This window comes from Eulemur rufifrons, chromosome 7 (assembly GCF_041146395.1).
Source record: "Eulemur rufifrons isolate Redbay chromosome 7, OSU_ERuf_1, whole genome shotgun sequence".
Classification (NCBI taxonomy): Eukaryota; Metazoa; Chordata; class Mammalia; order Primates; family Lemuridae; genus Eulemur; species Eulemur rufifrons.
The window spans coordinates 246,353,559-246,371,531 of record NC_090989.1 but is presented as its reverse complement, the minus strand read 5'-3'; the positions used below and the strand labels follow the sequence as shown (position 1 = coordinate 246,371,531).

Sequence of the window (17,973 nt, the reverse complement as noted above, 5' to 3'; positions counted from 1 at the left end):
ATTAGATGCCAGGGATATAACTGAAAAAGAAAGATACATTCCCTGACATTACAAAGTTTTCAGTCTACTGGTAGAAAAAAAAAAAAAAAAGACAATTATAAGATGATGTGGTATTATCATGGGAGAAGTACGGTGTGTTATGATGTGCCTAACTAGACTTGGGGTGAGGTGGGCATTTTAGAGGAAGTGGTGAATTAGTTGAGGTTTGAATAACAAGTGGGAGTTAAGCATACAAAAAGGAGAAGCTGAGGAAGAGGTTTCCAGCTGCCAGCCCTGCAATATGTGGCAACACCCAGAAGTGAGTGAGCAAGAGGATCTTAGCTCTGAAAGGCTGGAGTATTACATGGAAATCTGAAGGATCCAGGGAGGATTTTGGAGAGACACATGTTTATGAATCACAAAGGGTCTTGCCTGCCATGTTAAATAGCCTTGATGCCGTCTTGCGGGCAGTAGGAAGCAGCTTTAGAGTTTTATGCAGAAAGACAGACTTCCTAGTTAGATGTGCATACTAGGAAGATCCTTCACCTGCCAGGTGGAGATTGGAGAAATGCATGAGTAGAGGAAGAGAGCTCAGTTAAGGGGAAGCCAAGCAAACTGGGCAGGAGGTGATGGTGGCTCGAGCTAGGGGAAGGAAGAAGCAAGGGGTTGAAGACAAGTTTATAGATTAGAAACTCTTCAAGATCAGACATGGTGTTAATTGCCTTCCACATAATGGAAGAAAGATTCTGCTGGGGAATAAGGGATAATTTTATTTGTGAGGATAATCAAAATATCACACGCATGACAAGGAATCTGGGTCATTTTCATATTCTGACTTGGGCTCCTGATCAAACTATTGGTATTTCAGCCTAACTTTCCAGTACTAATGAAGTTCATTAACATCCTGTTCTCAGCTCACTCTAACTCATTTGGCCCATTTGATTTTTAGCAAACTGGTCGCGTTGGAACTAGCTAGAGTTTGTTTTTAATGGTTTTTGCTGTCAATCCATAGTGAATACCCTTCTCAGGTTTTCTTGGGTCTTTCTTCACCTACTTCCACCTCCATGTCCATGACAGCAGAGAGCAAGGGCAGCCACCTTGGGGGTGGGGTATGGAGTGGCTTCAGGAGCTGAAACGTGGCACCGGTGGGTAGAAAGCCGTGTAACAAGCAGGCACGCCGTACCCACAGTCACTCCCCTGTGTAGCTGAGACAGCACTTCCTGTGCCCGGTACGTGGTGTGTCCGAAAGAATTAACAATCTGTTGAGAACGTATAATCACATGCTAGTCCATTTGCCTTTCTTTTGGTCCAACCACGTTGGTAACAGACTGGGGGATAACACAGAGGCGCTGGGAAGGGCAGAGGAAGAGAGTTGGAGAATAGAGTAGTAGCCAGTTGATTTCTAAGTATTCGCAGCTGTCAGTGTGTTTGGGACTTTTTTATTTTTCTTTTTTTAGGCAGAGGAACAAAGTCCTGCTACATGGGATTGTTTTCCTTGGCATGATGAACAGACACTTTCTTGAGGAACGCACTGAGATAACACAAAACATCTGCTGAGAGGAATCAGTCCTCCGCAGCTGAAGTTCCATCAGCATCTGCAAGGGCATGAGGCTTCTTTAGATAAATATATATATGTATGTGCATGTGTGTGTGTGTATTTTGCAGGAGGCAGGAGAATGTGGATGGATGTGAAGGGGCAGGGGAGAAACTAAGAGGAAGGAGATGTATGTTTTTAAGAAACATCTGTGGTGTTCATCATTTTTTTGTTGTTGTTTCTTTTGGTTTTTTTCTGCCTTGTGATCCAATTGCATTTTGTTTTGCAAGTATTTTGGAAATGGTATGCTCTCAGCCACACTGCCAGAGGAGATCTGTTTTCTTTTCCCACGTGTGTGGGATGTTGTTTTTATTCACGAGCTATTGAGAATGAGTGACTTTTATGACTTGTAGAGGGATTTTCACATGTGCCCTCCTATTACTGTACTCCAAAGACAAAGCAAACAGCACAAGTGCTCTCAGATGTGAGTAAGAGTTTTAAGGAGAAATGTGGGCACTTCCGGTTGTTGTTACTGACGTGCCATCAGGGGTCCCTGGGGGATTGGCCAGGGCATTAGGTTTCATCCTGTGTCATGTGCAAGCTCCTTGGACAGCTCACATGCTATTCCCATTTGTCACGTTTCTTCCAAATCTACTTCCCAGGAAAGAGTTTGTCCTTTGGAGAAAAGACAGCTTCACCCCGTCCTGTTTTATTTGCCCTCCCCCCCCCCCACCCGATCCCATCTAGGCTTTGATGAGGAAGAGCCGTCTTCCTGAGTAACATCGCTGCCACTTTCCAGATGCCTTCTGTGAGCCTGTTGGCTCTGTGCTTCTCATTTGATCCTCCCAGTCTCGGGATTGTTACCACCATTCCTCAGATAAGGAAATGGAACCTTTTAGAAGTTAGCAAACTTGCTTAGGGGCAAGCAGCACGGAAGTTCCACAGCTGGAATCTGAACCCAAGTATGATCAGTGCCAGAGCCTGGTGCTTCACCAGTGTCCTAAACCCTGATGACACATAGGTTTGGGAAGTAAGAGCCAACTACTCCCACCTTTATCTTTTAACGAGCTTTGTTTCCCCAGTTCTGCCAGTCACACTGGAGTGAGATGAAAGGAGCTGTAAGAACCCTGCAAAGCTTCCTGGCAGAATGGAAAGAGCGCAGGCTCTGGAATCAGACAGACTTGAATTCAGATCCCTTTTCATCACCAACTAGCTCTGTAAATCCCAAGTCAGTCCTTCGCCTTTCTGAGCTCTGACTTCAGGGTACACAGATGGCACAGGAGCTCGACTGTCAGTGCAACAGTCAGCAAGTATTTATTTCATGCCCACCCCACTGCAGGCTCCATGCTAGGTGCTAAGGAGTGAGGAGGACGGACACAGCCCTGCCCTCAGGGAGTGTCCAGTCCAGAGGGGAGAACAGACCCGCGGTAGGGATGTCCACAGGTAGGTGTGGAATTACCATCTCTGATCTGTGTAGAAAAATTCCAGGAGCAGGATAGTAGGTGTCCGGGAACCCAAGTCCTGGAATGAGGGAAGGCTTTGAGCCAAGCTCTAGAGAAAGAAGAGGCATTGATTATGTACGTAACAGGGCTGGGCGGATATCTGCCAGCTGCTTGCAAAACTTGTGATGTTTTGGGGCAGTTCTTCAGTGTCCCTGGAGACAACATTTTAGTCCTTACTCTTCATACCTCCAAAGCCAGGTTCAGCCTGGCACTGATCACACACCAGAGCGATCACAGACCCAAGCATCAGCCTTTCTCTTCAGAAGAAAAAAGAGAAAAACGATGAAAACAGGAATGAATAGCAACGAGCTCAGAAACCCCCCCAGCCGGGTCTTGTTCGACTTTGGGGCCTTTGTCAGCCAAAGCATTTCTGTATTTTCTGAGGGACTCTTTCCCTTTCTGGCCTCTATAACAGGATAAAAGGAAAAACACAGGCCATTTAGACAACTTATTTTCTTGCAGGGGTGCCCAAAAAGGAAGGATTAAATGGGCCGTTTGAGGGCTTAATGGAAGGGAGGGAAGAGGAGAGAAAGAAGAAGAAAGAAAAATGGATTGAAGCTCAGAAATTACTGGAATTTTTATTAAATTTTGTTTGGAAGAAAGGAGATTTACTGAGTCAGAGATGAAAGGCAAATCTGCATGAGGCCTCAGAGAAATTATTATATTCCATGCTCGATTTAGCTCTCACACTGAATTTCGCTTGGAGATCAGAAAGTTGTGGTTAGACACATTCATAAACTCAGCAAGGCTCTGTCAGATGCTGGTTCCTGACTGAGTACCAAGTCTTCCTGAGCAGCCGCGGTCTCATCAGGCCTTCGAGGGAGACTGCAGGCCCACCTCACCCTCCACCTTCACCCAGCTCCCTGGCCTGCCTCCTCCTTGGCCTGGTCGCAGGCAAACTTTAGTCTTGCTTTGAGTCTAATTGGAGAGCAAATTCCTGCTGGAGCCTTATGTGAGTGATTAGTTTGGATTCTGGCCTTTGCCCAGGCGTGTTGCCTCAGCGCACTCTGGAATCAGAGCTCAGCCTGGCCCTGTTTTGGGCTCACCAATTCCATTTCAGTACTGACCCAGTGGCAGAGATCCAGCCACACCACAGGACCAAGGCCATCCAGGTCCAAAGTCATCCTCAGACACCTGGGTGTCCTTCACCTCTTTGTGGAGCACTCGTCTAAACAGATTTCCTCATTTCAGGCCAAATTCTTGGAGCCTGAAATTGCCCGGCTTTAATCTGAGAGGGAATGTGGCCGAGGGTGGGGTAGAGGAGGGGCATGTTCCAAGACTCAGTGATTGCAAATCACTTATAGAAAAGAACCTTTGATCAGAAGATCTCTATCATCAATACAGATACATCTAAGTGTCTGGGATTATTGCCTAGGGTTTGTCTGGATTATGATAAGACTGGTCAAAGTTTAACTCTAAACCCTTAAGACATACAATCTATTTCAGTTAAGACTGCTGGTTAATATTGTCTAACATTAACTTTCTAATTGAGTACAGTGACTGAAAATTAACTCTCACCACCCGAAAAAGAAAAAAAGATTAAAAGGATTAGAAGGGAGGTTTTAGGGTAAAAAAGGAGGAGTTTGAGATTTTTCTTCCTACCCTCTAGACAGGATCACAGTGTTCTTCATTGCGGAGTTCTCCCTTCTCCCCAAAAGCAATGTGCAGCTTTCTATGCCAGGACTATATCAAGACTCTGGCAAAAAGCTATCTTTCTGCTATGGGGTTTTTCCTTCCCCCAAATAGGAGATGTGGGTTCACATCTTGACTAAATAAGACCACTACTCTTTTCTGTTTCAGTGTTGATTGATGACAATATTCCTGCCTCACCTGTGCCAGGTGTTTTTCAGGGTAGAGTCAAAGTATAAAACAGCCCCTTGGTTCAGAAAACTTAGAGCAATACAAGACATAAGTATGAGAAACTTGTAGAAAATAATGCAAGGCAGAATATACCCCAGTGCTTAATTGAGTACCTAACACTCTACATTCTGTGCAAGTTCAGAGTTGATATATTAATACCAAGACTGCCCTCCTGAAAATAAATAGGCAGGAGGAATTTAATTTCAAAGTATGTTATCAAGAACATTTGCTCAGTGGGATACTAAAACTAGCAGTTCACAGTGGAATGCTTAGTATCTGCAAGGTGTTAAGTAAAGCCTTTTAGATACTTACATACTTAATCCTCACAATAATCTAAGCTATAGACAACAGTATATCCCTGTTTCTTTAGGGGCAGGGAAACCCCTTAGTCTCTCTTAGACTAAGCCATTTGCATATGGCTACATTGTTTTGTTTTGTTTTTTAAGAGGGGAGGTCTTGCTCTGTTGCAGAGGCTGGAGGGCAGTGACACAAACATAGCTCACTGAAGCCTCTAACATCTGGGTTCAAACGATCCTCCCACCTCAGCCTTCTGAGTAGCTGAGATTACAGGTACACACCACCAAGCCTCACTACTTTTTTTCCCATTTTTTTTAGAGACAGGGTCTCACTATGTTGCCCAAGCTGGTCTCAAACTCCTGGCCTCAAGTGATCCTCCTGCCTCAGCCTCCCAAGTTGCTGGGATTCCAGGCGTGAACCAGTGTGCCCCACTGGCTACAGTGTTAATAGGTGGTAAAGCCAGAAATAAAACCTGGGAATTGTGATTACAGCCTCTGTGCTTTAAACTAATAGATATTATAGGCAAAGGGAAATCCAGAGTTAAGTAGGACTTTTTGCTGTAGTATTCTCAGATCCTTTACTATGCTTGGGTATATTATAAACCTCTATGAAAGCAGCGTTTTTGCAACTATATTTGACCTCACAACTCTCTCTTTTTAGCCAAGGATCTCCCAGGGTTAGTGATTTTTAAAATGCATCCTGGGAAATACTGAAGTGGAAGGTCCATAGTGTCTATATACTCGAGAGAGGCGGAAGGAGCAAGAGGAAGGGGTTGGTTATGGTCCTGATGCTGGCGCGGTTGTACGGGGTGGACCGCACAGACTGCCCTTCACCCAGCCCCAGCCACGCACAGCTCCATGGACAGGCTGCCATCGTGTCTAGCAGGTGTTCGTTTGAGGTGATCCAGCAGCCTTTCATTCTTCCTACTGCCAAACTGGATTCATTTAAAACAAACAAACATTTTTCGAGCTTCTTCTACAAGTGAGCTAAGTGCAGGTCATGAAATGGTGTTCTTGTCCTTCACTTTCCCTGCCACCGTGGAGCCCGGAGTAATAGGATGCAGAAGAAAGAACCTGAGTTTTGGAGTCAAATCTCTACTCTGCCTCCTTAAAAGAAGGCTTGGGGCAAATGCTTTAACTAAGCTAAGACTCAGTTTCCTTTTTTAAAAAAACTGGAATAGTAATACCACTACTCAGGGTGTCCCAGGGATTAAATGACATCGCACACGCACATATCAGACTTTACTCAGGATTCCCTTTTCTTTGGCTATTTCATGGAGATTGGATACTTCTTTGCGGCACCATGAAGGAAAAAAAATGTTTTTATGAACTGGCCCCTTTGGAGCCTGTCAGGAAAGGGCGTGGATCGGCGGGCTGAGTCCTGCCCTGTCTTGCTGCTGTGAGGCGAGTTACACAGAATGAGAAAGTTCCAGAGTCTACCAAAGGGGTGCACGTGCAGGTTCTCTACATCTGAAGGGACATGCTCTTCCATTTCCCACCTTCTGAAAGTTTATTTAAAACACGCACACAAATTGGAACATCTGGAAGGCAGAAGAGAAAGGGAGAAAAGGACTGACATAGTACACAAACTATAGAATTGCCCTGGAACCATCAATAGATAAAAGAATTTCCCAAATGCCTGTAGCTTTCCTTTTCTTAGCCCTGTATTCTGTGACCTGGGGTTTTATCCCTGGCTCAGCAGAGACCCCAGTGGGGCTCCTGGGACTCCCAGGGTCAGCCTTCGGTGACTGTCGTGCATGCCGAGCGTGTTTTCACTGGAACCGTTTGCAGCTTTTGCTTTTGCAGAATGGATGACATACGAGGGAGGGCATGGTGAGGAGTCAGGCCTGACTCAGCAGCCAAGAGATTCTAAGTCCAGGGTCCTTCCTCCCTGAGGAGTTCAGGTGGGAAATAACAAAAGCAGAACTTAGTCCCCAAGTTCCCATTAAGTGCCAGGCATAGCACAGATGCTATTTTAAGAACACTACATAGTAAAAATGTTTATTGATTTTATAATAAAGTAGAATGATGAAGTAACTTGCCTAGACAGCTAGTAAGTAGTAGGACTAGGATTTTAAACGAGTTATAGAACTCCGGTTCTGAAGAGCTTGCACCTGTCTCAGAGGGGATTCCATGGCCCCTGGGACTCAGGCTTCTTCAGTGACTCCACACCCCGCCCAGCCTGGCAGCAGGGGTTCTGCTGGCCCCATTGCAGCAGAGAAAACGGCGCCTATGCTCCGTGAGTGGCTGCGCTCCACCTTCTCTCCCGCTCTACCTCGCCCTCACCCCCAAATCCCAGCATCTGTTGCCCAGACAGTCAGCTGTCAAGCTGTGCTGGAGTCTCTCCCTAGGTTCATTTGATATGTTGCCACTTTGTTTTTGAAAAAAAAAAAAAAGCCATATCGATGCCAGGACCCCAGGGAACCCGATCCTGTCCCTGCCGCCTGCCAGACACGGTCTGTCTTTCTTATCCTGCCCTGGGGTCCCAGGTGATCCCTTTACAGAGTGTTTCTCACCAGACAGCTGTCACTGGGTCCCTATGAAGGCAAGGACAGCAAAGCACCAGACATCCTAGGGACTTAGGGCATGCCCTGAACACAGCTCTGCAATTCTGCTGAAAGGCTGGTGGTCATGTCCGCCTTTTCTTGATAAGGGTAATTATTTTCCCCATAACAACAGCTAGATGCTGCAGACCTTACCTTGCAGAGAGAAGGGAGGACATCTCCTTTAGTTAGCTCTCTTTATCCTCCACTGCAGGAGGATCTTACGCATGTTAATACCCTCCTAGCCATGCAAGGAAGGCCTTATTGTGTCCCCTCACTTAGAGATGAGAAACCAGAAGTTAAATAACTCACCCACAGTCATGCAGCTGGAAAAGGAGCAGAGTGAGAATTCAAAGTCTGTTTAATGTGGGAACCCATGACAACATGTCACCACTTAAGGACAGGGTCAATAACAAGTGTTCAAGCAGTGTTTGAGAGGGGGAAAGGAAGTGGGCTTGCGATTCTGTCATTTGTTGCTTTGACCGAGCTGGGTAGTGATCATCAGACATGAAATCCGAGTGACTCCTCTGACCACTCACCCTTTCTGTTATGAAAAATATAATCCCCAACTCGTACCTTCCTCCTAGAGATGAAGGGTAGTAAGTGTGATGCAAAGTCTCTATGACGGTTATTGAATTTACCCACCTCAGAAAGTGTACCTTGGGAAAATTTTAGATTAGGATCTGCAAACTAGTAGCTTGCAGGCTGAGTCTAACCTAGAGAGATGTTTTGTTTTAGTGGTATTTTTTTTTTCTTTTAAGAGATGGGGGTCTCACTTTGTTGCCCAGGCTGGAGTGCAGTGGGGCAATCACAGCTCACTGTAGCCTCAAACTTCTGGGCCCGGGTGATCCTCCTCCCTCCACCTCCCAAGTGGCTTGGTTCTACAGGCTCGTGCCACCACGCCCAGCTAATTTTTTAAAAATTTTTTGTAGAAATGGGGTCTTGCTACATTGCTCAGGCTGGTCTTGAACTCTTGGGCTCAAACAATCCTCAGGCCTCAACCTCCCAAGGTGCTGGGATTACAGGCATGAACCTCTATGCCCAGCCCTGTGGTATTTGTTAAAACTTCAAATTAATTACTAACATTTAAAAAGTATACCAGGTTGACATAGAACTCCAGATTCTTAATTATCTTGAAAAATCAGGAGCCCTAACAACCCTGGGCCTCCATTTCCGTATGGCCACGGTTGGCTAGAGTCACACAGCAACTGCTCCTTTTGACAGGGAGGTAGGGAGATGTGTTCCAATTGCTGCCCCTGCCACTCCCTGTGACTCCTGTGATAGGGGCGCCAGTCTCCCTGTCACATCATCCTCCTCCTACCAGTTTTCTAACATTAGAGGTAAGAGGAAAATGAGTTTACCATCATGAGTTCATTCCGTTTTTTTTTTTTTTTCCTTCTCTCTCTAGGTGTTCCCTTCCCAAGGAACTTCCTTCAGATCTGCAAGAAGATCTTGTGCCGCCTTTTCCGGGTCTTTGTCCATGTCTACATCCACCACTTCGACCGAGTCATTGTGATGGGTGCAGAGGCCCATGTCAACACCTGCTACAAACACTTCTATTACTTCGTCACGGAGATGAACCTCATAGACCGCAAGGAGCTAGAGCCCTTGGTAAGTGTCACTGCACAGTAACGGTACCCGAGGCACCCCCAGGAGCTGAGCCACTTGTCACAGTGCATTGCCAGATCCCTGGGAATGCTCACTAATGGCTGGCTGTCAGCTGGAGCCTTGCAGACCTGCTCCAACTTTAGCAGTCAGCCAAAGGCCAGGAGATGCCAAGGTGTCCATTGCCACTAAATAAGTGTCTTAGATTGCTCTCCTAGAGCTGGCAGAAGGTAGTGGGAATATAATGGTTTGGGCCGTAGGGAGTAGCTTTAATTCTCAGCTCCAAAATCACACACGTATTTATTTAATCCCTTAAACGGGCATCTTTGCTCTCTCATGTCATATATCATACTGTTAATCAAAGATGATCAGAAACATTTCTTCAGTCAGTAAATAAATATTTAGCACCTACTGTATGCCAGTTTCTAGGCATACAAAGTCAAGTAAACTGCCTTTGAGTAGCTTTTACTCCAGAGATAGAGACAGAAGTGAGCCTTAACTAAGAATATAGTCTCATAGGGACTTTGCTTTTCATGTTGAGTCTCCTGCAATACAGTTTTAATGGGATATATTAGGATCCAGAAATACTTGATATAAAACTTTAGTATTGTTTAAGTGAATGGGGACTACCTTTATATTCTTCATAAGCTATTTTTACAGTTGGACTTAATCTGTGCTTTGGAAGTCAAGAACTCCTAAAAACCTCATTAACTTTTGTAACATGTACTACCTCAATGTGAACACTTTCATCACAGCTATTTCTAGCTGGCTCTATTGAGCGTGTATGTATTATATCAAGAGTAATACAAGGTGGCAGTTTTGCTCAAAATAGCTGACAGCACAACTAAATTTCACCCAAGTCCATCTGAACGGTGGCCAGAATGCTGGGGCCAGGCTATCCTCTTTTGCCAACCTGTATCCTTTTCTCTTTAGGTATATATTTTAAAATATAGGTTTTATTATTATTTAGGTATGGTGAAGCCAGCAGCTCAGGAGATGACTGTCGTTGAAAAGACGGTTGGTTACCTTCACACATCCCAAGAGAAAGGGTCATGCCACACCACTGGAGGCCATGTGGGAGAGCACCAGGGTCAGTCAGGAGCCAGAGGGAGCAGGGGAAACAAAGACAAAAACCTTTATTGTGGTTTTTGTGAGAAGGAACCAGGCCAGGCAGGGTAAGCAGACTTAGGGTTGCCTAGTTTGAATAATCTCAATGGAGTCTAGGGGAATAGGGGCCGTCCCTAGTTGTCCGGTACCCAGCCCTGGGGAGGTTAGTGTGAGACTTTGACGGAGAAGGTGGTTGGGGCTGTGGGCTGTGGAGACTGGTTGGTTTATATTGGTTGGTGTGTAAGCAGCTTGAGCGCGAATTGGTTACCATCTCTAAGAATCGGCTAGCTCTGGGGGGAGCAGTTTCTCACAGCAAGGGCCCTTTGAATTTAAAGAATCAAAATATAAAAAATAAAAGACATGTTGAATATGGTACCTGTATCTGGCAAAGATCACTGAATTTTATATATCACTGTTAGAGTTTCTCAACTTGAAATCTATTATTGTGCTATGAGAATACATGGCAAAAAATATTTTTCTTTGCATCACTCAGTAGTTCTAGAACAAAGCAAGACCTTTTGAATACAGTTGAGATGTCTCATTGGCTAAAGAACAGCTAATTTTCCACTCTGGGAGGCCGAGGTGGGCGGATCGTTTGAGCTCAGGAGTTCGAGACCAGCCTGAGCAAGAGCGAGACCCCATCTCTACTAAAAATAGAAAGAAATTATATGGACAGCTAAAAATATATATAGAAAAAATTAGCCGGGCATGGTGGCGCATGCCTGTAGTCCCAGCTACTCGGGAGGCTGAGACAGGAGGATCACTTGAGCTCAGGAGTTTGAGGTTGCTGTGAGCTAGGCTGACGCCACGGCACTCACTCTAGCCTGGGCAACAGAGTGAGACTCTGTCTCAAAAAAAAAAAAAAAAAAAGAACAGCTAATTTCCTTCATTTGCTTTCACAAGAGCATTCTAGAAAGCTCTCGGGCAGGAACTGAGTTGTCTGTGAACAGAATTGAACAACTAGTATGCAAAGAGGCTAAAACTCATCAATGGTTAAATTTTGCTGGTTTGCCCTTTATAAAGGCTGTTGTGGGTAAACAGCCACTACAAGAAGATAAGGTTGTGCAAACAGCTCAAGGGAGTTAAAAGACTGGAAACAGTTGATAAAGGTAATTTCAGAAAATGTCAAGGACAGAGGAAAGTGTGGACAGGGGCTGTGTAAATGACCATAGGGGAGAAACTACTAAGACCTCCTAGAGGTTGTTCTGCTTCTGAGGGTTTTAGTTTCATTCTCATCAGTGGCCATGTTCAGGTGGAGGGAAAACACCTTCCCCAGAGGCCCACCAGAAGGAAAAAGACCCTCTGTGCACTTTTGGCGTCACTGAGCTAAAGGAGCAGACACATCAAATGGATAGAGCTGAAAGTCACTTTCTCCTTTATGCACAGAAGCATAAAGACAACATTGTAGGATAAAGCTGAGTGTAAGTTAACAAGCAGAGAAAGCCTTTCTTTGCCATTAAAAAAAACTCTGTAATTTTCTATAACTGAACAAGGGCTCTGGGGATTCTAGCACCTGGCAGTGCCATGAACTGACTTGAAGTCTCAGAGTCACAGAAAGTCCCTGAACAAGCCAATATCCTAAATAAGAGCCTCTTTGGGGTCCTAGGAGAAAAACTATGATTAGAATAACCAGGAATTATTAACAATGCAAGTGAGAAAGAAAGGTATATGGTTTTTCCCCCAGAAGCTTATATTTTTTTAAATCTTGCTTGAAACATTATCCTTTCTACATTTGTGTTTTGTTAATTATGGGGGAATTAATTTTAATGCTTTTAAATATCAATACATTGTTATTATGCTTGGTTGTCTGAAATTATGCATTTGCTTTACACAAACCAAAACCTATGAAGTAACAGAAATAGATATTAAGAACGTTTCTGAGGGTAATAATTGTATAATATCTATCAGGCTCTGGATACTTAGTACATCCAGTGTCCACTAAGAGTGGATTGTTTATTGCTTGTGGATTGTTACTGCTGAATGAGAGTTTTCATTTCAATAGTTGATAGTGCTAGAATACCCAACTTTTAATACTGTTGCAATGTACCTATTAAAATCAGGCATAGCACATCAAATACTTTTATCTGCATATATCAATACCCTATATATGCGAAGCAAGTTGCTCAGATATTCTATGTGCATAAGAAATATATACTTTTGAGAAATTTGCAATGCAAGCTGAAAAATATAAAATAATGAATGTCACCCATCTCTGGCCCTGAAAGATGACGAAGAATTCAGGCATTTGGCTTCACATTCTAGTTGTACATTCTTTAGAATCTAATGTGGCTGGGGCCAGAAGGGCAGCATTTGTACAGCCAGATTCCCTTAGAACATTGGCGTTCCCAGAGTTCTCATACTGCCGGTGGGACATTCGTGCTGTCATGCTTTGGGATTCCACAGCGTAGAACTCGGAGACCCCACCTCGTATTTCCCCCTGCCATGCTTCCACCACGCATAGCCACACTTCTCTGGCTGCTTTTGTCTGACGTTGACTGAGTGTCCACCACACATGCTGCGATGAGAATCCATCTAGCACCCCACAAGGGTAGGAGATTCACTATCATACAATGCATAAAGCAAGGCTCACGCTCTCTAGGTTCTAACCCTGGATGCTTCATTTTACTAACTTGCACCCTTGAGCAAGATACATGGCTTTCCAAAGCGTCGTTTTCCTCATTCATAGAATGGGTATGATAATAGAGTTGTAAAAATTAAATGGGTTAGTCACATGATAAGTGTTTAAGAAATGTTAGCTGTTAAATGAGAAAAAATAATGTACAGTAGCTGGCCCATAGTTAGTGGAAGTACCTTAATTCTCCCTTCCCTAGCTCCCATACCTCTTTTCTATCCTAGTGATTGATCCCTTCGGTAGCCTGATAGCAGATATAGTTCATTTGTGTCAGTTGCTCCCACAACATTGTCAGCTCTTTGAGGGCTGGGAGTGTACAGGACATATGCCTGCATTTCCTAGGTGACTAGTACATAATAAATGATTAATATGTTTTTGAATTGGGAAGAGTATTTTATGGATGTTGTACCTCCACTCAAAGGGATTACACACTGGTCGTTCTTTCCTTAGTACCACCCTCATCTCAGAACATGCCTGCAGACTTCTATTTATCCCTTTCCATGTTGGAAATAATGCTTCATCTATCGGATTAGTAATAGAGATTAAAAGCAAAATAAGGTGCAGAGTGGTGAAGGGATGCATTATAAGCTTGAGGCCTGACAGAGAAAGATGGGGCCCCAACTCTCAGTCATTCTCTGTTCCAGATTGCAGGTAGATCACCCGGGAGATGTTACGTGCTCCCACTCTGCCTGTGTCCTGGTGTGCCAGGTGTAGAGTGATGGACTCCCTGTTTAGCATTGAAAGTCTCATGTCCTAGGAAAACCTTTGGCCCTGGGAAAACTGGGATGGTTGGTCACCCTATCAGGCCTCTGAGTTGGAAGAAAATTTGGAATTCAGAAGCTGGGAAGAGGTCACCCTGGCCAGCCCAGTGAAGGCCAGCATTTCCATCCACACCCAGGGCTTGCCTCAAGGCTCTCATTGGGACTTGCGGGTCAGCCCCTGTGGCCAGCAGCCTGGGAACCCGGGGAAACACATGCCATTCCATTTGGTCTCCCCCAGGGAGGGCAAGGCTGGCGTGCTGACAGACACAGACGTGACAGATCATCCATTTCTCATGTAAATGCAACAGCTGAAGATGACTTGAACTCAAGCAAGTTCACAGTTGGGGGAAACAAACCCAAAGTTGATGCTGGTAATTAGAAAATGGGCCAGGCCCTGATTGAACACAAGCAGGCTGCTGTTAGCCCTTGGATGCCCGGGAGTCAGCTGACAGAATTGAGCTAATTAGAATTATCATTAGCAAGCACAAATAGCCAGCTCTGTTTTGTTGGTCTTTCAGTAAAAACAAAGGCAGAGGGCTGTTAGCAGTGCAATAACTGTGAATGAACAGCTGATTAAGGCAGGGGGAAGAGAAGGGTTGCTCACCCTAATGAACCCTGCTGACCCCTGGGTGACCTTGGTCCAGGGCCTTCCCCTTCTTTCTCCAAGGCTCCATTTCCATATTTCTATCCGTGAAGGTGATTACACCATCACCTGCCTTGTAGGGGTGCTGCTATGAAACCAAAGGTTGCCACAGGGCTGTTCTGGTACCTTATAGCAGACACTTGGCCCATAGGAGCTCTTCAACTGAGTCAGTGTTTCTCAGCAGGAGCCCACACACACCTGCGTCACAATCTCCTGGAATGGTATTTTAAACGTGCATACTTGGGCCTCACCCCAGATACACAGAATCAGAATTATTGAGATTAGTGCCTGGTACCAAGTACCCTCAGTCTGCACCTCAGACTTTAATGTGCTTATGAGTCACCTGGGGATCTTGTGACAATGCAAGTTTTGCTTCAATGTGTCTGAGACAGTGGGACTCCAGAGCATTCATTTTGCTCCAGGTGATATTGATGCTGCTGGTTCCCAGACCACATTATGAGGGGAAGGACTCAAACTCAGTGAAAACACACTTCCTTCCTTGGTCAAATGAGTTTATAAAATGCTACACCATCTCCACCTTGGAAGACTCATAATGTACAATGGCAGATTAAAGGACTTGAAGGTATCAGTAAAGAAACTGGTTTGGATTTTGCGTAGCCCTGCCATTTTTAACTGCATTTGGCTCCTAGGCTTTTTTTTTTTTCCTTTTGTTATCACTCATTAACATCTCATAGAGATCATGGTCCACGCAACACACTCTGGATAGCACTGCTCATCTTTGTGATCTGTCTCTCGGCTTCGAGTTTTCCCTCTTCCGCTCACCTGGCCCCAACCACACACCCACCACTACTGCCTGGTGTGAGGAAGAGGAGACAGAGAGGGAGATGGGAGGGGAGCGAAACTCCGAACGAGACAGCTTTACACAGGCCTGTTCATTCGAGCTCCTCAGTCCTCCCATCTCCTTGTGCGACACCCTATCATGGAGATCCTACCATGTGCGAGGCACACAAGCATTTTCTAGAAATATTAGCTGCATTTCTTAAGTTCTAGGTATTCCATTACTTCCCCCTTACATACAGTATTTCATCTACTCTCTCTTGTTACCATTACTTCCAGCAGGGCAGTTTCTCCACATCTGAAGCACATTCCTCCCCATCCCTCATCACTGCCATTTTGTCACACCAAAGCCCTGCTCCCCAGTGTGTTGGTGCCTCTTGGCTAACGACTGAGGTTCACGTTAGGTTTCAGCACCAAAAGTATCACTTTAAAAATGGGTGCTTTTTAGAACAATTTGAGGACCAAACATTTGGGGTCCAAAGATTAGAAAGCCTTGTCTCATAAAGGGCCAGCCACAAGCCCATCCAGGCCCCAACATATGCTGACTGTGTTCCCCTTAGAGGTGGCCAGGCCACACCTGGGCCTCCCTTGGAGATGCTCAGGTGCATGCCGGAGCCAAGGTTGGCCTGCAGTGGCAAGATCAGGTTAGGACTGTGGAAAAAAAGCACAGCCTCTTGCATGAGCCAGAGCTGCTCCCTAAAATAGCCAGCAATGAAGAGCCATTGTGGGGCTTTTGAAAGGACCTTTTCTTTAGAAACATCATCCGTACAAAGGGCTCTGGGCTGTTTCTTGTCAGGCAGGTCCCTTGAATTTCAGCCAAATGGCTCGGACATGGACACAGCTGTTGCAGAAGAAAGAGCTTTCACCCTTCGAGTCTGACAGTTTGGCCTTTACAATGACACTTCCATTATTATGTTACCACATTAGTTGTCTAACCTGGCCAAGGGATATAATATCTCTGGGCCTCAGTTTCCCCATCTATGAATGAGATCATCTCTAGAGTCTCCCAGCTTGACCTACTAGGATTATGATGTTTGACATGGTATATCACCAGGCTTGTCATCGTTCATCCAAGGTGACCCTCTCTCTTTGCTTGGAGAGGCCTTCATAGATTAAAGCCCATCATGGCTGCAGAGGGAGGTGTACTTGGCACAGAGAATAGCTGGAGTTTGCATTCATGGGACTTCGTCAATTCAGATAATGTGCGTGCACGTGTGGGGGTGTGTCCAGGGAGGCATCAGCTGTTGGTGGTGGTTCAGGGTAACCCAAATGCCCAGAGATGAGTGGGAGAGCCTGCCAGAAATCATTTTAGGAGCTTTGGCAGGCATATTCTAAAGTGTCAATTTGAAAAATAGCAAAGAAGTGTGTGATTATTTTCAATGAATTGCATTGTGCTTGGGTAACTGGGAATGTGGCAAAAACAACCACATGTCTCTGCCAGTCCTAGTTTATTCATCCCTTGTTGATGTCTAGAGAACTTTTGCTTCTGGTTTGTAGGATGTTAAGTGGTTGTTTTTTGGGTTGGGGGGGGAGCTTGTTTGTTTTTTAACTTTTAATTCAATCAGAGGTAAGATGTGGTCTGATTTATTTAAGGGCCTAAAATATGATCAGTTAGAGTTAAAGATGACACCTTTGGGAAAATTGTCAGTATATAATATTAAGTAATAAAGCATGATTCAAAACTGTATTGTAGAATCACTAATCATTTGTCCATAGTTGAGAAAGGAAATATAGTAAAAAGCATAAACAGTGGTTGTTTTTTGATGTAATTATGAATAATGCTTCTTTTTTGTACGTACCTTTTTGGGTTTTATAAGTTTTCCATCACAAACATGAATCACTTTCATAATTAGAAAAATCAAACCATATGCTTTAAAGGATCTTATCAATAAAGACTAAAGCTTCACAGGACCAGTGGCTTGTGTGCCCAGGACCAAGGACTCTGAGTTTCTCTGTCCTATCTCTGGCCATGCCCTCTGCCCCCCATTTTACAGAGCTGCAGGTGACAGAGATGCTCAAAGGAATAAGCTGGTGGTCATGCAGACCCCTTTGTCACTGCAGTTGGGAGGTGGATGTGTATGGTCAACTTGTACTGAACAATTAAGTTTTCCCTGAACATGAGGTGATTCCTCCTGGAATGGGAAACTAGGCAGCTTTGTAAGCACCAAAGTGATATTACCTTTATAATATGTGTATATGTTTAGTTTTGAAGCCCCCATTGTACGTAGGCAGATCTCAGTGATTCTAAAGCAGATGATGAAGTCTGTGGATCACCCGCAGGTAACCCATCCAGCTTGGCAGGGAAAGGCATTTGTCAGGCTTTGTTCAGGCATCTCACTGGAAAGGGCTCCATGATATTGACTACAGGTTTTGGTTGGAGTTTTTCCCATTCAGTTTCCTCTGCTTAACTTGACCTGGAGAAATTCTCATTTTTGTTTTTTTCCAATTTCAAGTTTTAAAAAAATAGCAAAAGGGATTCATTTAAAAGAGATTAATCCATACCATAGAATTATCTCTACACAATTTATTAAACTCAAGCATAAATGTATATATACTACAAATCATTTTTAGCTGAAACTATTCTGTGGAACTAGAGTTAATTCCAGTCCCTTCTTACTAAGATACTAGCAAAACCCAAGACCAGAAATGACTAAGGATGATGTCTCTGGTCTCAATCAGATTCTTGTTTTAGGATTTTTCTTCTCCTATCTCC

General features: G+C 44.5%; 1 protein-coding gene across 2 annotated transcripts in view; it reads left to right on the top strand.

Moving 5' to 3' along the window:
- The window catches only part of MOB3B (MOB kinase activator 3B), a 181,065-nt gene that overhangs the window by 138,927 nt on the left and 24,165 nt on the right, over window positions 1–17,973 (top strand). For both annotated transcript variants that reach the window (XM_069474322.1, XM_069474323.1), the window contains exon 3: window positions 9,123–9,325. In XM_069474322.1, coding sequence (XP_069330423.1) covers window positions 9,123–9,325 — 203 coding nt within the window. The remainder of the gene's footprint in view (window positions 1–9,122; window positions 9,326–17,973) is intronic.